The sequence below is a fragment of the Perca fluviatilis genome, chromosome 18 (genome assembly GCF_010015445.1).
Source record: "Perca fluviatilis chromosome 18, GENO_Pfluv_1.0, whole genome shotgun sequence".
In the NCBI taxonomy this organism is placed as follows: Eukaryota; Metazoa; Chordata; class Actinopteri; order Perciformes; family Percidae; genus Perca; species Perca fluviatilis.
In genome coordinates this window covers 31,735,570-31,760,777 of record NC_053129.1, presented here as the reverse complement: position 1 = coordinate 31,760,777, position 25,208 = coordinate 31,735,570, and the positions used below count along the sequence as shown (strand labels likewise).

Below are 25,208 nucleotides of genomic sequence, written 5' to 3'. Positions count from 1 at the left end.
TATACTCATGACTTTTTTCGACATACTATACTATGAGTTTTTTATGACATTTTTCGATATACTATACTATGACTTTTTTATGAATTTTTTCTGACATACTATACTATGACTTTTTTATGAATTTTTTCGACATACTATACTACATGTTTTTTATGACTTTTATCAACATACTATACTATTACTTTTTTATGAATTTTTCGACATACTATGACTTTTTATGACATACTATACTATGACTTTTTTATGACTTTTTTCGACATACTATACTATGACTTTTTTATGACATTTTTCGATATACTATACTATGACTTTTTTATGAATTTTTTCGACATACTATGACTTTTTTATGACATACTATACTATGACTTTTTTATGACTTTTTTTGACATACTATACTATGACTTTTTTATGACATTTTTCGACATACTATACTATGACTTTTTTCGACATACTATACTATGACTTTTATGACATACTATACTATGACTTTTTTATGAATTTTTTCGACATACTATACTATGACTTTTTTATGACTTTTTTCGACATACTATACTATGACTTTTTTCGACATACTATACTATGACTTTTTCGACATACTATACTGACTTTTTTTATGAATTTTTTCGACATACTATACTGACTTTTTTATGAATTGTTTTGACATACTATGACTTTTTTATGACTTTTTTATGACATACTATACTATGACTTTTTTATGACATTTTTTGACATACTATACTATGACTTCTTTATGATTTTTTTCCAACACACTATACTATGACTTTTATGACATACTATACTATGACTTTTTTATGAATTTTTTCGACATATACTGACTTTTTTTTAATTTATATACTAACATAACTATATTCTGACTCTTTATCAACATAGTATACTATGACTTTTTTCAACACACTATACTATGACTTTTTTATGACTTTTTTCAACACACTATACTATGACTTTTTTATGACTTTTATCAACATAGTATACTATGACTTTTTTCAACACACTATACTATGACTTTTTTCGACATACTATACTATGACTTTTTTATGACTTTTATCAACATAGTATACTATGACTTTTTTCAACACACTATACTATGACTTTTTTCGACATACTATACTATGACTTTTTTATGACTTTTTTTCGACATACTATACTATGACTTTTTTCGACATACTATACTATGACTTTTTTCGACATACTATACTATGAGTTTTTTTATGACATTTTTCGATATACTATACTATGACTTTTTTATGAATTTTTTCGACATACTATACTATGACTTTTTTATGACTTTTATCAACATAGTATACTGACTTTTTTCAACACACTATACTATGACTTTTTTCAACATACTATACTATGACTTTTTTATGACTTTTTTCGACATACTATACTATGACTTTTTTCGACATACTATACTATGACTTTTTTATGACTTTTTTCGACATACTATACTATGACTTTTTTCGACATACTATACTATGACTTTTTTCGACATACTATACTATGACTTTTTTCGACATACTATACTATGAGTTTTTTTATGACATTTTTCGATATACTATACTATGACTTTTTTATGAATTTTTTCGACATACTATACTATGACTTTTTTATGAATTTTTTCGACATACTATACTATGACTTTTTTATGACTTTTATCAACATACTATACTATTACTTTTTTATGAATTTTTTCGACATACTATGACTTTTTTATGACATACTATACTATGACGTCATGACCGAAAGAACGAGATCCAGGGTGCAAGCGGCCGAAATGGGTTTCCTCAGGAGGGTGGCTGGCGTCTCCCTTAGAGATAGGGTGAGAAGCTCAGTCATCCGTGAGGAGCTCGGAGTAGAGCCGCTGCTCCTTTGCGTCGAAAGGAGCCAGTTGAGGTGGTTCGGGCATCTGGTGAGGATGCCCCCTGGGCGCCTCCCTAGGGAGGTGTTCCAGGCACGTCCAGCTGGGAGGAGGCCTCGGGGAAGAACCAGGACTAGGTGGAGGGATTATATCTCCAACCTGGCCTGGGAACGCCTCGGGATCCCCCAGTCGGAGCTGGTTAATGTTGCTCGGGAAAGGGAAGTTTGGGGTCCCCTGCTGGAGCTGCTCCCCCCGCGACCCGACACCGGATAAGCGGACGAAGATGGATGGATGGACTATACTATGACTTTTTTATGACTTTTTTCGACATACTATACTATGACTTTTTTATGAATTTTTTCGACATAATATGACTTTTTTATGACATACTATACTATGACTTTTTTATGACTTTTTTCGACATACTATACTATGACTTTTTTCGACATACTATACTATGACTTTTTTATGACTTTTTTATGAATTTTTTCGACATACTATGACTTTTTTATGACATACTATACTATGACTTTTTTCGACATACTATACTATGACTTTTTTATGACTTTTTTTCGATATACTATACTATGAGGTTTTTATGATTTTTTTTCCAACATACTATACTATGAATTTTTTCGACATATTATACTGACTTTTTATGAATTCTTTCGACATTCTATACTATTACTTTTTTATGACATACTATACTATGACTTTTTTTATGACATCCAGGAAATCATCACAGGTCGGATTCGAACCCTGGACCTCTGCGTCGAGGCATAAACCTCCAAGTATACACATACTACACACTATACTATGACTTTTTTATGATTTTTTTCGACATACTATGACTTTTTTTGACATACTATTAGGGTTGGGTACCGAAACCCGGTTCCACTATGGTACCGGTTCCTACGCAAACGGTAGTATTCGGACCGGATTAGAACGCGAATTTCGGTTCCTCGTTTCGGTTCCGACTGAAATATTTTCCCTCTGTTGCTCCGGACAGCGGCAGCCTCTTTTTTCTTTCTCCCTTTTCTGCCGAGTGGCGCACGTGCCCGCTATTCTTGGACATGCTACTCTACAATCACTACTGATAGACAGCTTTCTGTACACGCTCTGACACGGACGTAAAAATATCACACTTTCTCTGTAGTCTACCGTTAGCTAGCTACCGTATATGTAGGCTACTTTGAAAATGTCATATTTTCCCTTTGGGCTCAACAAAACGGACGTAAAAGCATATTAACCATTCACTGACTGCACATGATGGCTAGTAAACATTACACTTACTCTTCTAGTCTATCGTTCAGGACAAGAGCCTGTAGCCTCCCCAAATTGTCTGCCTTTTCAAACTCCTACCTGTGTGTACAGACCTCTTGGACACCGTCTGAGAGAGTTTTCTCCTGTGCAGGACATGCCATAAGTCAGGAGAGGTGTAGTATCTCGCCAGAGAAGGCAAATATGGTCATTTTTCTGCATACCAACTCAACATTTATTTCGTTATTTGTTAAATTATTGTAGTTGTGTGTTAGGTGACTTAGGTTTACTTATTATATATTTAAGTACTTTAAAACGTTAATATATTGTTAAATTTAAATAATTTTCAATAAAAAAAAACTCCATAAAAAGCCTTCTTTTATGTCATTTTTCAAGAATCGGTTTAGGAATCGGAATTGTAAAAATCCAAAGGGTACCCAACCCTACATACTATACTATGACTTTTTTCGACATACTATGACTTTTTTATGACATCCAGGAAATCATCACAGATCGGATTCGAACCCTGGACCTCTGCGTCGAGGCATAAACCTCCAAGTATACACATACTACATACTGTACTATGACTTTTTTTCAGCATACTATACTACACATACATACTTTACCATGACTTATTTTCCTTATACTATACCATGACATACTATGCATTTTTAAATTGTTAGAAAAAAAACCCATCAGACTCAAACAAACCATAAACTGCATCATAAAATGTGAACCGCTTTAATTTTCATTGATGCACATGAACTCTGTACAGTTTTGTTTTGAACTGGTAAATTATCGTTTGCAGACAGAAACATGTAACCATGACATAATATCCTGTATATTAGTCTTTATTATTTTTTGTAAAAAAAAAAAAACCAACTAAACACTGCTCTTCCTCAGGTCACATTTGGTCCCGTTAACAGCAGTGTTTTACGTTCATCAAATGACCGGTTTCTGCTCCTCTGTTTCCTCCCAGTTTACTACCAGTCCAACGAGTGGGCGGGGGTCTATGGCATCCGGGAGAGGGACCACGAAGCCTGGTCAGCCAAACAGGACTGAAAGTGGCCATCAGTTTAAAAGTCCACAAACACATGGCGCCTGCTACTTCTTCCTCTTTTTGTTCCCAACCGCCTTGCCTCCTGCCCTGGCTCGACCGAACGCCTTCTTCTTGTTGAACATGGTCTTCTTCCTGCGGAGCGTCTTGACATCGCGGCCTTGGATCCAGTCGTTGCGCTGAGACTCCCACTTCAACTGCTTCAGGCCTGCAGGGACAAACAGGAAGCGTTAGGCCGGTTACACACGGGAAGCGTCGCGCGAGCGTGTCAGTGTGTATTTCGGCTCCCATGTTAACAGGTCAGAGCTTACACACTGCCTACGTGAGACGTGTGCCTGCTAGAAATAGGACCGATGCCTGTTTTTCACTAGGGGTGGGAATCACCAGAGGCCTCACGATACAATATTATTGCGATTTTAAACATATTGCAATTACCTTTTTTCCAACATTTGTTTTATCTAAAAAGATACATTTCTCTGTTTGTTCTAGGGCTGTCCTCGACTAAAGAAATTCTTAGTCGACTAACACTTATACGATTTGGTCGACTAATCGATTAGTTGATTTAATTGACAGAGCTGTGCGCTTTGAGAGGTGGTTAAGACTAGAAAAGCACAATATAAATGTAGTTAATTAACCATCTGTTTCTCCACAATTAATCCTGAAAAAGCACCACTTTAAATCTTGTGTTTACTATAAATGTGCTCATAAGTTTCTTGGAAATGAGTAATTAAGCATAAAAAAACGACTTATCAACTAAAGAAATCTTAATCGACTAAGAGGTGGCAGCCCTAGTTTGTTCATCTCACTTCAATTTTATTGCTGCAAAATGTGATTGTCAAGCAGACACACTGACCAACACATATATCATAAAAGATCGATACTTGGAGTCTGTGTATCGATACAGTATTGCCACGAAAAATATCGCGATACTATGCTGTATTGATTTTTTTCCCTCCACCCCTATTTTTCACACGAGCGTGTTGGAAGTGTTTCAAGGCAAAATAAAATAGGAAAATACGTTTATGTCATTTAGACACAAATGCATATTAATAAATGACATGTTGATGTTTGAAAGTCAAGGTTTTGATAATGAATGTAATTTAAAAAGAAAAAAATCGATTTTCAAATACAGAATGAAACATTTTGCCATCAATACTGCCAATGTTGCCTTTGCTGTAATCAGATCAGTATATATATTTATGTTTAACATGGTATTTCATTTTATCAATGGGAAACATACGTCCAGACAAGGCTAGCAGCGCCGCGTCAGACACGTTTCTGGTGTGTAAAGACATAGAAAACGCCACGCCGGCAGTGTGGAACCGGCTTTAGAGACTTTAAGTCCCCCCATCTAGGCTTGATACATGTTTAATGAATGGATTATATACGGTAAGTAGTGTTGGTTTGTAATTCGTCAACACTATGTGCTTGGAGATTAAAAGTGACCACTAGACATAAACGTAAGAATAAAGCCCTGGCTGACAGAGTTAAACTGAAATAGTTTTATTTAAATGAAGTCGAGTATTGTTCAACTGATGTGTTTCTCTCTGTGGAGAAGTTATTAAACCTGACTGGTATCCAGCAAACTAAACAAAAACCTTGGTCTAGTCTTCTTCCTGTCAGCATGATGCTCAAATATCTGATCGCTCCGGTGTTCCTACCTGCTTTGTCGGTGTTGGCCATCGCGTTCAGTCCGATGTTGTCAAACTTAGAGCCGGCGTTCTCATCCAACAGGGAGCCAAACTGAAAAAACAAACAAAACGTCATAGTATTGTATGTTGAAAAAAAAAAATAAAAGCAGTATAGTATGTCAAAGAAATTCATTTAAAAAAATAATCATAGTATAGCAAGCCGAACACATTTATAAAAATGTCATAGTATTGTATATCGAAAAAAGCAATAAAAAAAGTCATAAAAATAAACATCTTACCTCGTCAGCAGAAACAAACATGGCCGCATCTTTCTTTCCTTTCTTCTTCTTTCCCTGTTTCGGACCTGTGAGAAGAAAGAGCAACGATCAGTAAAACAATAAAAATGTACGTGATAAACATAGCTTACAGGTAGTTCCTCTAATGATTAGGCCTGCGCGATAAATCGTTATAAAATCGCGATCTCTATTCACAATTTAATTTTCAAATTACTTTTTTTTCTCCTTCAATGAATTTATTGAAAGCATTTGACATGTTTTAATTATGTGAAGACATGTTCAAGGAGTGCAGATAGAGCCTGTATCAGGGCCATATTTAGTTTAGTTCACTGTGTTATAGGTCACTATTTTGGGTGCCCTTTTTTTTTTTAATGCCCCGTATGGGCTTTTTTTTTTTTTATTAATTGAGCCCTTTTTTTTTTCGGGGTTTTTGGGGGCCCCCACTTTTTTTTCGGGGCGCCACAAAAAAGTATGTTTGGTACTGCCAATTTGTCATGGTTCATGTGTGCAATAAACATTACACTTGGTGAGAAAATAATCGTGGCAGAGAATCGGGATATCAATTCTAAGCTAAAAAAAATGATTCATATTTTTGATGCAACATCACAATTCCCACAAAGTAGGGGAATCACAAGTCAGACTAAAGGTTAAAACACAATTTAATGAAGGTCAAAAATAAAAAGACATTGCATATTAAATATGAGTTAAACGAACCTATAGATTCGGAGGATTTCCTTTTCCCCTTCTTCGTCCGAGGAGTGATGTCCGGAACTTCCATCTCCTCGTCTGAATCTGCGCCTAAAAAAACATTTTATTTCATTATTTAAAACGGTAAAGTGTCCTTTTATAATCTTCTGCGAGGGACAGCTGATATATAAGGTTTAAAAAGAGAAGCTTGCGATTAGTTTCTCCCCCCTCGACCCATTTATCTCAACCCTCCTGTTGTCCTCTGCTCAAATCTGACCCATTTTCAGAAAGTTTCTCTATCAGAAATTTGGGTTTTCTTTCAACCAAATTGTAAATAAATAAATAACGTGGATGGTTCCTTACAACGCTCTTCACACTCAAAATAAATTATCAGTTCACTATTTAATTGAATTTAATAGCATCTGAAAAATAATTGATAAAAAAAAGTGACAAAAATGTCAGAAAGAGCTTCAAAAATGTGGGAAAAAAACCCAATAAAACAGTCAAAAGTGCCGAAAAAAATTATTAATTTCAGTGATGACTTTTTATATACTGCTGGTTAGCTTCTCAGCGTTTCCTTTTAGGATTATTTTTAGCGGTGGGGGCAGGTCTGTCCCAACATCAGAGCTACGTTTAGCATTCAGCTCTGAGCCCAAAACTGACGACTCACTCGATGCCAAACGGACGGCGTTCAGTAAAATAAAACATTGTGCGGTGGGGGCTCTAAAGCATTTTAATTAATATTACCTCTGCAGAGTTTAACACGCGCTGTGTGTGTGCACACGTTCCACCATTTGTTTGGTCTCACGTTATATTTTAAGGCCCACTTTGAGACAAAATTCAATGAAGTAATTGATGTATATTTGCTCCATTTAATGGGATAAAACTGCAACGAGGAGTTGTATGTAAACTTGTACTCACCACCGAATGCAGCATCCTCCAGCTCTGGAACTGAAAGATGACAAAAAGAAAGCAAACAAATAAAAAAATGCTTTTTTAAATGGAGTCTGGTTAAACAGAAAGGTGTCAAAGAGGATTTAAAAGGTCTATCTCTGAAGGGACCCTTTTCATAATGTTGTCAGACACTTAGAATATTAATCTGAGTCTGTCAGCGGCAAAGAGGTTACATTACAGCCCGGTCTGTGGCTGCCGGTTACAGCGTTCACTCTTAATACTGGACCAATCAGTCACTTAGACACAAAAACCACATAGGAAAACAGGGTCCAGGTAGAAAACACCTAAAATTACCCTTTAAGTGGCACATGAACCAGAAAACAAATTTAGAAACTATTCCCTACCTTCATCATCGTCATCATCTCCGCCCCCATCAGGATCCATGAACGTCCCCGTCCTCGTCCAGCTCGTCTCCGAAGTCTTCCTCGTCCATACTGCCCAGGGACACCTCCTCATCGTCCAGGTCGTCCAGGTCCGAGTCCTCCGAGTCAGACTCCTCCGCGTCTTTCTTCCCCTTTTTACTCTTCACATTACTGGCAGAGAGAGAGAGAGAGGCAGAGAGAGGCAGAGAGAGGAGGGTGAGAGAGAGAGAGAGAGAGGCAGAGAGAGAGAGAGAGGCAGAGAGAGGCAGAGACAGAGAGAGAGAGAGGGGCAGAGAGAGAGGGGCAGAGAGAGAGAGAGGCAGAGAGAGAGAGAGAGGCAGAGGCAGAGAGAGGCAGAGAGAGAGAGAGGCAGAGAGAGAGAGAGGCAGAGAGAGAGAGAGAGGCAGAGAGAGAGAGAGAGAGAGAGAGAGGGGCAGAGAGGCAGAGAGAGAGAGAGAGGCAGAGAGAGAGACAGAGAGAGAGGCAGAGAGAGAGACAGAGAGAGAGGCAGAGAGACAGAGAGAGAGGCAGAGAGAGAGACAGAGAGAGAGAGAGAGGCAGAGAGAGAGACAGAGAGAGACAGAGAGAGAGGCAGAGAGAGAGACAGAGAGAGAGGCAGAGAGACAGAGAGAGAGACAGAGAGACAGAGAGAGAGGCAGAGAGAGAGACAGAGAGAGAGACAGAGAGAGAGACAGAGAGAGAGACAGAGAGACAGAGAGAGAGGCAGAGAGAGAGACAGAGAGAGAGACAGAGAGACAGAGAGAGGCAGAGAGAGAGACAGAGAGAGAGGCAGAGAGAGGCAGAGAGAGAGAGAGGGAGAATGTGTTGTTGATATGAGTCAATCAATACGTAAGATGGAAAAACAAAAATCTTAATATAATCTTATAATAATAATAATTCTAATCTTAATAGTGGACCAATGTCAAAGATTGTTGTTCCTATCAGTTACTTAAGACACAAAAACACAGGAACATATGGTCCAGGTTTAAAGGAAACGGTAGTTACCCTTTAGAGGGTGAACGTGATAGGGACCGAACAGAGCACAGAAACCAGCGGGAGCGAGACGGCGCCAGAGATTAAATTAAAACATGACGCTGCAATGCGGTGAGTGCGCCCAAAGATCGCGAGGCATTTCGTTTCAGAAAAGAGAACCACTTACAACTCCCAATACGTTCGTTGATTGGCTACTGCTAGCCGGAGAGTAGCCTATCCAGGGCTCCAGACTGCGCCCACATTTTAAGGGTAGTAGCCTAAACAATGCATGTTTAATTTTAAGTTAAATTCATTGTAATTGTAGACTAGAGCTGGTATATTTTTTTAATATTTAGTTTACTGTCAAGACAGCGATGGTGCAATCTTCAAAAGTGACCCTGAATTTGAAACAGCACATTGTAATTTCTGCATCTATTATCAAAGTATTTATTAGTAATACAGTGGAAATTAGTAGAGATGTGAATATTCGGTTAGCATGTTGATTTTCGCTGTGTGCCCCTAAATTTTCTGGTTGTGCCCCTAACATTTTCAGTTGGGGGCCACTGTGCTCCTAGTGAAAAAAGTTAGTCTGGAGCCCTGCTATCAGAGCAAGACAAAGCAGCCGCCCTGTTCACACGCCAATCAATCAATCAATCAATCAGTCAGCCAATCAATCAATCAATCAATCAGGTGATCAGGATATGACGGGAGAAATTTGGTGGGCTCGGGACGGGATGGGAGCGACAACTGATTCCCGTGTCACCCGTTAAGACACTGCCTTGTGTCTACATTCAGCATGTTGTCCATGTGGAGCGTCCTGACAGGACGTTCTTTAAGAAACAATAAAGCTGAGAAGTGCTCACCCTGCAAAGTCCAGATCATCGATGGCCAGGTCCGTGAAGTACGAGTCTCCCTCGCAGGAATCTGTTCCGAAAACAAAGTCAGATGAAGTCCAAAAGACACAGAAACACCTACATATTTACAACTAGTTCAAACTGGATTAAATCACTAACACAAAAGAGGTTTTTAGCACAATAGAACCACAGGAACAAATGAAATTATTATTATTATTATTATTATTATAAGTAAAAAGAAACTAATTGTAATTATTCGTACCGTAACACATTTTAAAAATTTAATTTATTCTTCCATTCAAAACAGATACAAGGACTTTGTCTTAATGTTTTGGGGCTAAAGAACTGCAAGTTAGGAATCTTAATTTTTATGGGCATTTTATTTTGATAGGACAGCTGAAGATATGAAAGGGGAGAGAGAGAGAAGGGGAATGAGAGAGGACGTAGAGGACTGAACCTCTATAGATATATATAGATATAGGTCTATATTACATGGTGAGCTACCCAGGCGCCCAGAATCTTCATTTTAAAATAGAACTAAAATAATGTAAAATATATCAGTTTAAAAATGAAAAGAGCTGTGCAGTGTTTAAAAGAAAAGGAGGATGGAGTCTGCTAATGTTGTGAGAATAAAGAATATGTGCAATGTCGTCCTTAAATCTCAAAGTACAGTAAGACTTTTAGTTTCATGTTGGCTTACACGTTATTGGTTGGTTATTGTTCCTGTGCTGCTATTATTATTATTATTATTATTATTATTATTGAATGTTTTGCAGCAGGCGGTCCAAACTCTGCAAGCTGAAGTCAGCTGACGTGAACCTGGAGAAACCTTTACGGTGACTCTGCAGGGCTTCGGTTCAACCGAGCGCCTCGACTCACCGAGCAATTTCTCAAACTCTTCGTCGTCCACGTCCTCCACGCTGTCGTTATCGCCGTCTCCTCGCGGCCGGCGAGTCTTACGCTGCTTATCCTGCTGACGTTTCCTGAAGAAGCTGTAGAAGAAAAAGGGGAAAGAAAAAAAAAAGTCAAAAACTGCAGAAATCTAAAAGACCATAAACTGGGACCTGATGGCTTTCTTTTGCATTTCTTTTTGCGTGTGCCTGTACTGTTCTTGTCTTATATATGGGCAGCGGTGGCCTAAAGGTTAAAGAAGCGAGCTTGTGACCGGGAGGTGACCGGGAGTTCAATCCCCAGATCGACAGGATAAAATCTGGGTGGGGATTACCACCACTGAGGTGCCCTTGAGCAAGGCCCTTAACCCCCAACCTGCTCCAGTGGAGCTGCTCAGTGGCCAGCAGATCAGACTGTGGTTGCACTGGGCAGCTTCCAGGTATGAATGTGGAACTGTGTGAATGTGATCAGGTCGTCGTTGCAAATGAGAAGTTGTTCTCAAATATCCCTGGATAAATAAAAAGGTTAAATAAATAAAAAATATCCATACTCTGGGACTGTACTGTTGTACTTGCTGTGGGCCTGCCTTGATCTCTGGAGTCCTGGGGCCCTATCTTTGCAGCGCAAAGCCCGACGCAAGGGTCTTTGCTCTCTCTCTCTCTTTTATTTATTTATTTATTTATTTATGAGAGAAACCAAATCTTGATTTTGACTGCGTTCAAACACATCAGAGGTAAGCAGGAGATAGTCTCACTAACTACAAAGTAAAAGTAGTTTTTGTTGCGTCTATGTGAGGATAAAGAAATCATATGAGAAATAAAAGCTACATTTTGTCAATAACTTCTCTATGAAATGGTTTCAAACTCACCGATGGAAGAAGATTTCATCCACAGCGACCTGACTCTCCTCTTTAAACAGAAACTCCTCACAGTTCACTGACGGAGACAAAGGAGAACAGAAAAATAAACTCAAAAACCCCAAACAAACTACAGACGGGTATTGATATTGATAGATATATTATATTAGTTATAAAAACAAGAGACACTCACCTGGTATAGAGATGAGAGAACTGTGTTTGGGCGTCAGCGCTGCAGAGTCTGTGTTTTCTAAGAAATAATAAAAATATATTGAAGCAGAAACCAAGATATCTTCACATACTGACATTATTAAAAAGGGCAAACCTGCCACCTTCTACTTGTTATTGTTTTCCATTATCGTACTCTCTTTTGCATCCTTACTATCCTAATTTATCCCAATTCAGAATTTTTTGAAATTGTCTTTCCATTTTTCTTATGATGGCGTTTTCTGTGTTGACACTGTAACTGAAGTTCGCCCCCCAATGATCTCTCGGTATGAATAAAGACTGATTGGGGCGTGAGCGCCATCACTGAAGGCTTGTATCATGTGGACGCGCCGACAGTGTTGTTTTCATTACTCTGAATTCCTCATGGGGGAGACAGAAACTACACATTATAGCTTAAAAGGTGCTTGAGAAACGTAACACGTCTCCATAGCAGCAGGCGGCGCTACTCTGTAGTAGGGCTGTCCTCGACTAAAGAAATTCTTAGTCGACTAACACTTATATGATTTTGTCGACTAATCGATTAGTTGATTTAATTGACAGAGCTGTGCGCTTAGAGAGGTGGTTAAGACTAGAAAAGCACAACATAAATGTAGTTAATTAACCATCTGTAAAACTGAGTTTCTCCACAATTAATCCTGCAAAAGCACCACTTTAAATCTTGTGTTTACCATAAATGTGCTGATGAGTTTCTTGGAAATGAGTAATTAAGCATGAATAAGCATAAAAAATGACTTATCAACTAAAGAAATCTTAGTCGACTAAGACCAAAACAACCGATTAGTCGACTAATCGACTAAGAGGTGGCAGCCCTACTCTGTATTGTTGCCCAAGAAAATGAAAACCGGCAGCTGATTGGACGAACGCGTCCGGAAATTCAAAGCCAGACTGTCATGGCGGCTCGTTCAGAATACGATATCTCATATTGTACTAAAATAGTTTCACCGAAACATGTTTCTGAAAACATTTTAAGAGAGAAATAGGCCGTGCAGTTGCTGAATCTGTCTTCATTTCAGCTCAACAAAGGTCAGTTTAAAAGATTTGTCAGATTTTGAGAGACTCTAGTCACCTCATTGCGCTCGCCATTTCCGGGTGAGTCCCGACTGCCCGATTATTTGATAAACTCTGAGTAGTTTCCTGTCTCTGTGTCCACGCCACGCTCCTTTAGGAGACTAGCGGCAGGTCCGAGTGTGTCGATTAACAACAATAACGGGAGAAGTGAACGTGAACGCAGATTATGAGCGATCCTTTCGCCCCATTGTCAATAAAGTAAATATTGGAGCCATTCTTCACAAGTCACATATACCCAGAACATTCAGACACTGAAATGCCATTTTCCAGACGGACAAATCAGACGAAAATGTACTCTGATTGAGACCTGGTTCTGTCTCAGGACCGAACTCTCGCGAGATTTGGCGATGCAGAGAAGCTAACGTCAGCTAACGTTCCTGAACGCCCCAACAAAACTAATCTCCGTGATGCTATGTTGCTATATTGCTGTGCAAATATCCGACGCTAGCAAACGAACATATTAATAAATTATTCAAATATAACTTTTCATCCATCCACACGACGTTCACTGCACGTCCAAATGAGGCCACGCCCCTTTAGGAGACAGGAAGTGTACCATTGGCGCTGGTTGAAATGTGCTATCGTTAGTGTAGAGCATCTTTGAGACAACTGATTATCTAGAATACAATATAGTCTGTTTTTATTACGTTTTCCCTTCTGCTGTTTGGGGTTTCTGAAGACGAATCGATCCAAGAATCTGATGAGGGTGAAGTCCTGCAGAGGGTCGCCTGAGTACTGGATGGACCCCCCCTGAGGAAACAACAGATCCAAATGGTTTATGGAGAGAGAGAGAGAGAAAAAAAAAAAAAAAAAAAAAGAAAGAAATGAAGTATGTTTAAATAATGTCACAGACACCTACAGATACAGCTGCTCTAAAGGCTACGTTCAGACTGCAGGCAAAAGTGGCCCAAATCAGATTTTTTTGGGGTCCAGTGACCAGGTCAGACTTCTTCAGAAGTAGTGTGAACACTCAGATCTTGCCCAGATCGGATTTTTTCAAATCAGATTTAGACCACTTCCATATGTGGTCCTGAATCAGACCCAGGTCAGATTTTCTTTTTTTTTCAATGCGGCCACAGTGTGAACAACCAAGGAGGATTTGATGCGACTTTTACTACATCGACATTTGTCACCATTCTGCGCCGGCAGGAGTTAGCCCTAGACACAGACGGTAACATTAAAAACTGGACTAGGCCTACAACGTGGAGAACAGTGATGGAGCACGTCAATGGAGGGAGAGGGAGGTGTTAGACCTAGTTAGTGAATGCTCATTATGTCATGGCTGCCATTACACAAACATTTTGAAATTAAAGCGAGAATGCTGACTTCCTCCATGACCTCCCTAACTTTAGTGCGACAGCGTGCTGCGTCTGATGTCACTGTTATTGGTCTTTTGCGCATGCGGGTCGGTTCGAAACCGCAAACAGTTCACACTGGGATCTGATGAAGGCCACATTTTAAAAAGCTAATGTGCCAAACCAAAAATCGGATCTGAGCAAAAAAATCAGAATTAAGCATCAAGACTTGTAGTGGGAACGTAGCCTTCGTTTCCGTGCGATGAAATGATCAAAGTTTTACCTCCAGGATGGTTTTTGCAAACAGCGACACGGAGGGGTGGAAGTGCACGGCGAGCTGCAGAGACACACAAACACGGGAAACGTTTCAAGAGAGGGAAAGTTTACACACGTTTGGGTTTAATCTCCGTTAACAGATTCACAAACTAGTTACTGGAGAATAGTCCGAGAGAACATTCCTGTTGGTTCATTTATGGAGTTAAACTGTGGAACACCTTGGACTATGAACTGAAGTGCTGCAAAAGTGTTTGTAAATTTAAGAATTTGTATAAGAAAAAAATACAGCAATGTTATAAGAAACATTATGACTAATATGCTTAAAATGATGATAATTAAATGTAAAGATAGGTAGTACTGATAATACTGTTTTTTTGTTTTTTATTTGTGTTTTGTTTTTGATGTGCACAAATAAGTGACAGGTACCATAAGATTTTCTTCTTCCTGTTGCTTTTTTTTTCATTCATGCATGTTATGAATGAATGAATAAATAAATAAACTTGAGTTCTTTCTATTTATTTACTTAGAAAAAGTTTCCCCTTTAAGAACTGAAACTTCTTCTCATCCTCTGAAACAGACTTGAACTAATTGAGGGACATTATGTTTTTGCACTACAGGGGGTGGTGATATAGATACAATCAACACATGTATTATCATAAGAATACATATTTGGTTGTGTGTTTCTATTTTGGCCATTTCTTCTCAAAAAAAAATCATGCATCTCAAGAAACTTCATGGTTAAAGGGGTGATAGAAGAACAAGTTGACCTCATCATAGTTGAATTACGACAGCTTGGTGGGTAAAAAGAACATACATAGAACCTCAAAGTCCCACTGACACCTCTTTCCTCTGCAAATCTAACAATTTGAAACTAAAAGTTGAAATAAATCTGGATTCGGTGCATCCCCTCTTATTGGTTCCTCACCCTCTGCAGTTCCCATAACGTCGTGTGGTCGGCGCCGCAGAATAACGGGTTTCTGTGCAGCGGGTCGTAGCGGTGGCTGCTCTTCCCTCCTGGAAGTCAACACAGAAATCAAGAATCAATTAAGAATAATTAAGATGCAACTTTTACTATAAAACGTCCATTCAAACCGCTCCTATTAATGCTGTTGTTGTGCTGCAGAATCGGCATTTTTTCCCCCCCCAAAAGATTTGATGGAAATGCGAAAGTAATCAACAGTAATTATCAGACAAAATCTGTTATTTATTTTAATGTTTTCAAGATTAGCCAAATATGTAAGAAACCACAGAAAAGATACAAAAAGGTATTTCTGGCTCTTGGAAAGATTTAAATCTTGATTTTACACTTTTAAAAACACTGTCATCATCGTTGTCAATCAGCTTCTCCATCCACATCTGTAATATTACACTACTGTGGCTGAACAAACACCAAAAGCCAAATACTGATTAGAAATCTCTCACACACCTTCCAGGTTCTGGTGATGTACCCATGATGCAGTGGGCTTTGCCTTCTCCGTCTCTAAACTCACTCCTTCCTCCAGTTTGTCGGCGTCCACAAAACGCTCCTCTTCGTCATCATCATCATCATCTTTCTCTTCAGCGAGGTCTTTGAACTCCTCCTCCTCCCCCTCCTGAGGGAACACAACAGGAAGTGATGCTAAAAATCAAACTTTAACGACAAAACACTGTAAAAAAAAAATCTTCTCAGGGATCATCGAGATTAAGAGAAGGGCCGGGAAATAAAATCAATACAATTGTATGTATCGTGATAGAGATATATATATATATATATATATTTCTTTCTTTTTTTTTACCAATGATTTACATCTTTCATTCATACTTTAAAACGAACCAATACTTTAAGAAGAACAAAGAAGAGCACAAATGTCTGTTGGTGACATTTAAGAACGGCTTGTTTATTGCTATGACTATATGGCCAAAATCTATTAAAAAAGTAATAAAAATAACTTATTTCACCAGTAAATTACTGTTAAAACGACAAAAATCAATCACTTGATGCGAAAAGGGTTTGAACTTTGAATGCACCACGAAGCTACCAGTTTCAAGTAAACGCACCGCCAGTGTTATGTTTCTGACGACGGCATCTGCAGACTAATCATTTTGATATATAATAATTTATACTCTTTATTTAGCCTAGAAATCTAGACCCACCCTAGGGTCAGTCTAGCAACTCTCTGTTGGCTTGCGAGCTGGAAAAAACCAAACTCTAGCCAGGGGTGGGGGGGGGGGCAGTGCCCAGGAGGTGAACTGGCATTGTAATGGCACTTAAGCATAATTCCTTATATATTTATAGTTTTATTTCTATTTTAAATCATCCACGAATGCTGAAAGAGTCTATAACATTTTCCACATGTAGATTTTGATTCTAACTTTGTGAGACATCCAGTCTGGAACATGATGTGAGCACTGTTTGCCTGAACCGATAAAGGTACAAGGTCACCCTAGAAACTATCTCTGGTTTTCCCATGCCAGTTAAGATGTAACTGGGGGGTGAAAGTCATACAGGGAGGAGGAGGTGAGATGGCTCCAAGATGTCTCTTGTATTTCTCTGATTGTCTTCATGTGTATCAGATTGCCTGTCAAAATTGTAGCGTCATACTAAGCCAAGTGCGTGTGTGCTGTCACTCTGAAGATGCAGATAAGCCTGGTGTTCTTGTTCACTCATTTGAGAAACTGACTCCACACTGGGCTGCGGCCTTTTGTGAAATCATGTTGCTCCTATTTGCAAATATATCTTTTTTAATAAAATACAAAAACCCAACTTGGTTTTAGTCTCATCTGTCTTATTTGTTTCAATTTACTAAACTCTGAAATATCCCCCCCCCTGCTGCAAAGGAAACGTCCACTACAGCATCTCTCCAGCTACCAGTCAACCTCCGGACTTCGGTCCGTACTGGGACTTGAACCAGCGACCCTCCGGTTCCCGACCTAACTCTCTACGGACTGACTGTTTGAATCCTCTACAGCGAAATACAGTCACCCTTTACACCGTTTATCTGACAGCATTCTACCAGTGTTTAAACCAGCTGCTAGCTAACGCTAGGCTAACGTTACCTGCTGCCAGGTGTATTGTGTGAACTAGCGTGACGTGCGGCGATGTTACAGCTGCCTCCAAGGTCTGTTTCGGAGCATCAGAGAGAAGCGCGCGCATTTCAGTGGCACCGAAATGCGCGTTGCTGTTCGGTCCGGTAGATATCGGCCGTTAAGGCACCGGTGCCGTATCAGCGCCGGGGTTTCGATACCTACTCACCCCGTCCTCCTGCAGCAGGATCTTGAGGCTCGGTTTGGCCTTCATGACCTCCGACACCAGGAAGAGCGCGCCGCAGGCGAAGCTGGCGCCCTGCTCGGCGCTGACCTGCAGCAGTCGCTTGACGAAGGCTTTGACTCGCCGCAGCACGATGTCCGCCTTCAGAGACTTGTAGAGCAGGTTGAGGAACATGCTCTGTCTGGAGGACGAAGACAGCCCCGTGTCCAGCAGCTTCCTGCACAGGAGGAGGAGGAGGAGGAGGAGGAGGAGGAGGAGGAGGAGAAGGAGGAGGAGGAGGAGAAGGAGAAGGAGGAGGAGGAGAAGGAGGAGGAGGAGGAGGAGAAGGAGGAGGAGGGAGAGGGGGGGGGAGGAGAGGAGGAGGAGGAGAAGGAGGGGGAGAAGAGGAGGGAAGGGGAAAGGAGAGGAGGAGGAGGAGAAGGAGGGGAGGAGGAGAAGGAGGAGGAGGAGAAGGAGGAGGAGGAGGAGAAGGAGGAGAAGAAGGAGGAGAAGGAGGAGAAGGAGGAGGAGGAGGAGGAGAAGGAGGAGGAGAAGGAGGAGAAGGAGGAGGAGGAGAAGGAGGAGGAGAAGAAGGAGGAGAAGGAGGAGGAGGAGGAGGGAGAAGAAGGAGGAGGAGAAGAAGGAGGAGAAGAAGGAGGAGAAGGAGGAGGAGGAGGAGGAGGAGGAGGAGGAGGAGGAGAAGGAGAATCAACATTTAGATTTTCATCTCACTACAGTTTCTATAGAAACTAGGGATGGGCATTCGATTAAATTTTCTTAAATCGATCGTCGGGAGAATTAACGATCGACTATCGATTAATCATTAATATTTTTATATTAAAATGTATTATTTATTTAACTTTTTATAAATTTTAAATGCAAGGAAAATACAAAAATACTAATAAAATAATGATAAAATAATAAAAATTAATGAGATCTTAATTACAAGAAGAACAACTTGTGGCAGTTAAACTGGAGGATATAGATATAGATTATAGATATAGATTATAGATATAGATTACAGATTATAGATATAGATTATAGATATAGATTATAGATATAGATTATAGATATAGATTATAGATTACAGATTATAGATATAGATTATAGATATAGATTATAGATATAGATTATAGATATAGATTATAGATTACAGATTATAGATATAGATTATAGATATAGATATATGCGCTGCGGTGCTCTGAAGCAGCAGAACCTGCAGCTGCGAGCCGGCGTTCTTAAACAGAGTTCCTCGTTTGTTCCAAAATAATACGGTAAATAAAAAGAATAATGTTAAATAATAACTTAACCAAAAACATAATAATACTTAGGCTATGTTTAGACGGAAACGATCTGAAGAGAAAACGCAAAAGTGGCAACAAAAGCTTGTCATCATCAATCATTTAAATATTGAGCCATTACATTGAAATTATTTTAGATAACAGAAGCCTATAATTTCTGTAGCTTACTCTGTAACAACAGCGAGCGTCATCGTGTAAACAGGGCCTTAGATCTGCATTAAGATAATGTAATTAATAGTGGGTTTATTGTTATTTGCTACAGAATGCTCAGGAAAGGAAACGCTGCAATCCTATTTTGCAGCAATAAAGGTGAAGTGAGAAGAACAAAACAGAGAAATGTATCTTTTTAGATAAAACAGATGTTGACAAAGTTTCCTTTTGGGGACATCATTTGAATTTGGAAAAAAATTGAAGTTGGAAAAAGAGGTAATACATTGCAATATATCGCAGAATATTGCAAATTTAAAATCGCAATAATATCATTTTCATGGGGAAAAAAAGTGCATGGTATATTGCTGAGATTGATGGATTTTAATAATTGTGACTGGAAGGTGGGAAACAAGCTGCAAAAAAACTGTTTGTAAAAACTCCCAGGGGGTTCCACAATTTCCCCAAAACATTATTCAAATGATCGGACTTTATATAAAAGGGATTTAATGGCCAGTGAAAACACAAACATTTGCGAAAAATGACCTTAAGTAGAAAAGTAGCGATGATGAGATTAGAGCCGCAAAGACCAATCAATTAGTTGTCAACTATTAAATTAATCGCCAACTATTTCAATAACCTCTTAATCAGTTTGAGTAATATTTTATGAGAAGAAAGTAAAACTTGTGTGAAGTCAGCTTGTTAAATGTGAATATTGTTCTAGTGTCTTCTCTCCTCTGGGACAGGAAACTGAATATCTTTGAGAATATCTTTTTGGGAAACGGTACTTTAACGGTACTTGCGTTTAAACTTTTTGGTACTTTCCCTCTGTCTGTTACAAAAAAATAAATATTTCAGTTGTAAAAATAACTCCAAATCTATTGATCCCATTTACTCAGAACATTCGGTTATTTATTCTGAATATTTTACACTGACAGAAATTAAATAAAAATAAAACTCCTCCCAAACCTGTCCCTACGACCTATCAAACTGAATAAGTAGTAAACTTGTATTTGTATATTATTCTTTATTTTATTTTCATCATGACCGTTTTTAATTGCTCTTTAAATGTTCCATGTAAAGCACTTTGAGTTGCCTTGATGCTGAAAGCTGCTGTAGAAATAAAGTCGCCTTGCCTTCCTTGCGCGCTCAGGTACCGAAATTTGGCACCGTTTGATTTTACGTGAACCAACGCTCGGTAGTAGCGATGTGATTCGGTCGGTACCGGTGAAAGTACCGGGTTCGGTACTAAAGGTGGGAATCTTCGCTGATCTCCCAATTCGATTATCATGTCAGCGATTCAATTCGATATCTCGATGCATCACGATGCGTCAAATACTTGTTTCTATTAAAGCCATGTAGGAGATTTAATTTAATTTTTCAAGCTTCAAAAACAAAACACTCTGCAGTGCTCTAATACTAAATAAACTGGATACATAAAACTTTACAGCACTGAGCACTAGGGCTGGGTACCGAACGTCGATACTTTTATGGTATCAAAAAAAATACTCCAATCCTACGAGTATCGGAAAAAATTATTTATCTTTCGGTGCCAAATTTCGGTTCCAAAAGCGTCCGAGTGCGTAAGCGCAAGCTTATCTGTCCTCTCTGCATATTTGCTCTTTTATTAATGTTACTCTGAGTGAGCAGTTTTACCGGAATTTTTTAATTTTGATAACTGTTTTGATTCACAATTAAAGTGGAAAATAAAAGCTTTTGCGTTTAATGTATTTGTGTTGATGTTGAAATGGACTTTAAAACATACGGTATCGAAAAAAGTATCGTTAGGAACCGGCATCGAAACTGAGGTATCGAAATTGGCGCCGGATCGAAAGCTTTTGAACGATACCCAGCCCTACTGAGCACACGGCACTTCCTGAATGTGCAAAACACACACCAGAATATGTAAACAGAAAGGTTGTCAGGCGAAATAAAGCAGACATTAGTTATCGATAGCAGCATCAATTCAACGATTACGTCGTTGATTATTTGATTAATTTCAACACCTCTATTCGGTACCCTAACGGTGCGTTCTTTTTGTCCAAACGGGTCGTTTTTACGAAGGTTGTTTTCCGGAGTTACAAACCGGATGTTGCAAAAGAACCCCCGAGGTCGTATCGACTCGTCAAGTCGTCTGAACTCAGAGGACCCCGAAGCTCACTTTCAAAGATGGCTACGTCGTGCATAACACGTAGTAAACATCGGGGTTTTCTACAATTTTAAGCACTTTTGTCTTTGTTGTAACCAAATGAAGAAGTGGTACACATAGCGCTGTATACCGCTACCTATAGGCATGTCTCTACAGTCTTATTAGGAGTTAAACATAGCGGTGTACTGCTACCTATAGGCATGTCACTACAGTCTTATTAGGAGTTAAATATAGCGTTGTATACCGCTACCTATAGGCATGTCTCTACAGTCTTATTAGGAGTTAAACATAGCGCTGTATACCGCTGCCTATAGGCATGTCTCTACAGTCTTATTAGGAGTTAAACATAGCGCTGTATACTGCTACCTATAGACATGTCACTACAGTCTTATTAGGAGTTAAACATAGCGCTGTATACTGCTACCTATAGGCATGTCTCTACAGTCTTATTAGGAGTTAAATATCGCCTAATTAGTTATTTTGTAGCTTGTGCAGCTGAAATTGGCTAGAGACGCTCGGTTGCTATATGACAACAACGCTTTAAGCCGAGTCTTGAGCAGAAAGCAGAGCAGTAGCCTAACGTTAACGTTAATAAAAACGTAATTTTCATGTATCAAACTGTGAAATATATGTGTGTAATATGTCAATAACTGGGTGAATAGAATCCTAAATGTTACTAAAAATGTTACAAAAATCCACCTTCTCTCCGACTCGTAGTATCGTGTGACAAAAAGAACAACAACAACCCTCGCCGGTTATTCGTTTTTCGACACGGATGTGACGTCACACTCGAGCTACTAGTCGCGATTACAAGACAAAAAGAACGCACCACATCCCTACAAACAACTCATCCAGAAAATAAATCCACAGACGTCGGCCGGTGTGGCGGTACCTGTAGAGAGCGACGTAGTATCGGTCGGAGATGCTCTGCTGCGAGTCCATCACCTGGAAGAGCAGCATGAGCGCCTGCACGGCCGTGTTGAACTTCACCAGGTGAACCACTCGGAAAAGCGTGTCCAGCTGCTCCTTCACCTTCTCGTCGCCGGCGCTGGCGTAGGGATACGCCCGGTTCACGCCCGACAGCAGCGCGCTCAGCATCTTCGACTCCACGTCCTTCTTCTTGACGCAGGCGCGGAAGAACGAGAAGTAGATGGCGATGAGCTTGGCGGCCAGGTCGGCCTCGTCGTGGCTCAGCATCACCTGGCTGAGGAAGCACACGGAGTAGTACTGCGCCTTGGCGGCGATGTTGGGCCGGAACATGATGCGCTCCACCTCGCAGCACACCACCGCCTTCATGTTGGGGTGCTTGTGCAGCAGCGACTCCAGCAGGTAGGACGCCTTGGCCGCCGTCTTGTACTCGGGGTCGCCCAGCTTGTTGACCACCTGGACGCAGCACGCGCTCCTGCTCCGGGCGGTTGCACAGCAACTCGTACGCCGTGGCCAGGGCCTTCGCCTTGGTGGCCGCCACCGTGTCGTGCGCAACGTCGTCCAGGGCCGCCGCGAACTCGGCCACGTGGTGCTTCAGGTGGTGCTCGAAGTACCAGAGGACGAGGCGGCGGTCGCGGGCGTCGCGGTTGCCGCTCGCCTTCTCCTCCAGCTGGTCGAACGGGTGCTCGGCGAAGGCGCGGAGCTTCCGGTGCTCCGGCAGCAGGTCGGACAGAAGCAGCTCGCGCAGCGTGTCCAGCGCCATCAGGCCCATGCGCCGGCTGCCCCGTTTCTTCACCATGGACACCAGGCTCTCCACGTGCTCCAGCGTGTGCACCGGCGCGTCCTGGATCAGCACCGTCATGGCCGCCATCCTGTCGGCCAGAACGCCCGAGGACACGACCGTCTTCATCCAGTTGGAGTTGGCGCCTTTCTGCAGGTTCTTCTTGCTCTTGTAGAGCGCCACGTCGGCCTCGAACAGCTGCTGGGCGAGCGCCTTGTACCGGGACACCAGGGACGGGTCCTGCGGCGCCGACGAGCCCTCCGCGGTGTACTCCAGGTCGAACCACTTCCCCCCGGGTTTGATCAGCAGGATCTGTCGCCGCTGGAACTCAAACACGTTCACGTTCTGCTTCTTCTTCGCGGCGTCTTTCGTCTTCTTGGCCTTCTGTCTCTCCTCCTGCTGCTTCGCGGTGACTCTCTGCTGCTCCGCGTTGGCTGCGTCTCCCTCCGGCGGCGCCGCTTTCTTCGCTTTGGCCTTTTTTTCGCCCTCCGTATCGCCGGCGTCTGCTGCGTCGCCTTCGGGCTCGTCCGGGATGACCTGCAGTCCGGAGTACGCCCGGACGCCCAGTTTGGCGATGAACTTCTCAAGCTCGCCCTCTTCCAGGTCGTCTATCGCTCCTTTCTTTCCTCCGTCGATGAGCTCGTTGGTGTCGTTCAGGCCGGCGAGCAGGATGTAGTCAGCCTGGGGACGGACGAGAGAAGAAGAAAAAACAAAAACACTGTCATAATCTGAAAACATGTCTTATATTTTAGATTCTTCAAAGTAGCCACCCTTTGCTTTTTTTATTAATAAGGGAAAAACTTCCACTAATGAACCCTGACAAAGCACACCTGTGAAGGTAAAACCATTTCAGGTGACTACCTCATGAAGCTCATTGAGAGAACACCAAGGGTTTGCAGAGTTACCAAAAAAAGCAAAGGGTGGCTACTTTGAGGAATCTAAAATATAAGACATGCTTTCAGTTATTTCACACTTTTTTGTTAAGTACATAATTCCATATGTGTTCATTCATAGTTTTGATGCCTTCAGTGAGAATCTACAATGTAAATAGTCATGCAAATAAAGAAACACATTGAATGAGAAGGTGTGTCCAAACTTTTGGCCTGTACTGTATATAAACCTATTTTTGGTACATTTAACAAGTTGTCAGATGTTAAATGGCTGAACAACCGAAGCCGTACAAGGACTACAGAAATAAAAAATTGCCTACAACTGTTTTGGGTTTCTTCAACCAGCTGCACTTTTTGAGAAACTGGAACCAGGAAGAGACCGTTTTTTTGTTGCTTATAAGAATAATCAGAATAATGGGCAATTAATAATAATTCTCTGTTGACTAAGATAAGATAAACCTTTATTGATCCCCAGAGTGGACATTCAGTTGTTACAGCAGCACAAAAACACACAAAAAAAAAACAAAAAAAAAAAAAAAAAAAAAAAAAAAGACCAAATAAAATAAAAATAATAGAATAAAAATAGAAAAACATGGAGAGTGTTGGAGATTAATAGCAGCAGTCATTAAGTCTAGGTTAACAGTGTACACCAGACTGATATGATAAATCGACTAATCGTTTCAGCTACTTGTGTAAACTGTTCGGTAGTTTAATTTGAAACACATCATACTTTATAAAGTGTTTATATGTTTTGCATGTATATCTTAATTTGTAACGTAACGTACGTCTCAAATGTAGTCGAGTAACGTTAGAGGTAGAAAGTGGCATGAAAAGAAAATACTCAAGTATTTGAAATGTATACTTAAGTACAGTAACGCTGCTTGAGTACATGTACTTTCCACCACTGTTATTAACAAGTAACCCTGCTGCAGTACTACTGTCTGTAAAGAGGTTTTATCTGGAAAACTCACCTGCGTTCCTCCCAGCCGTAAAACTTCGTCCAGACTGAACTCTTCCTCTTCTTTCTTCCCTCTGTCTTCACCTCCACCATCTGCCGGGTCTCCATCTTCCTCTCCGCCGCTGTTTTCAGCCTCCATGTCGTCTTCTTCAGGCTGAAATGTCACCTTACTGCTCGCTTTGGATTTTTTTCGGTACTTGTTTTTCGACGCCATGCTTGCTACAGCATGAGGAGAACGTGACCCGGATGTAGAAAAACGACGT

At 40.5% G+C, this 25,208-nt stretch overlaps 2 protein-coding genes across 2 annotated transcripts in view; one reads left to right on the top strand and one right to left on the bottom strand.

Annotated features, from left to right (window-relative positions):
* LOC120546623 (protein CEBPZOS-like) overlaps positions 1-4,254 on the top strand; it is a 13,510-nt gene extending 9,256 nt beyond the window's left edge. The window contains exon 4 of the mRNA XM_039781691.1: positions 4,119-4,254. Within this exon, the coding sequence (XP_039637625.1) occupies positions 4,119-4,201 (83 nt within the window). The 3' untranslated portion in view covers positions 4,202-4,254. The remainder of the gene's footprint in view (positions 1-4,118) is intronic.
* On the bottom strand, positions 3,860-25,208 carry cebpz (CCAAT enhancer binding protein zeta). Its single transcript, XM_039781689.1, is given in 19 exon segments — positions 3,860-4,404; positions 5,858-5,939; positions 6,127-6,191; positions 6,838-6,921; positions 7,732-7,761; positions 8,109-8,158; positions 8,160-8,297; positions 9,962-10,022; positions 10,832-10,944; positions 11,712-11,778; positions 11,893-11,949; positions 13,643-13,745; positions 14,574-14,627; positions 15,492-15,580; positions 15,993-16,158; positions 17,799-18,030; positions 22,282-22,779; positions 22,781-23,778; positions 24,959-25,208. Coding segments are annotated over 19 exon segments (3,249 nt in total). The 5' UTR covers positions 25,160-25,208; the 3' UTR covers positions 3,860-4,243.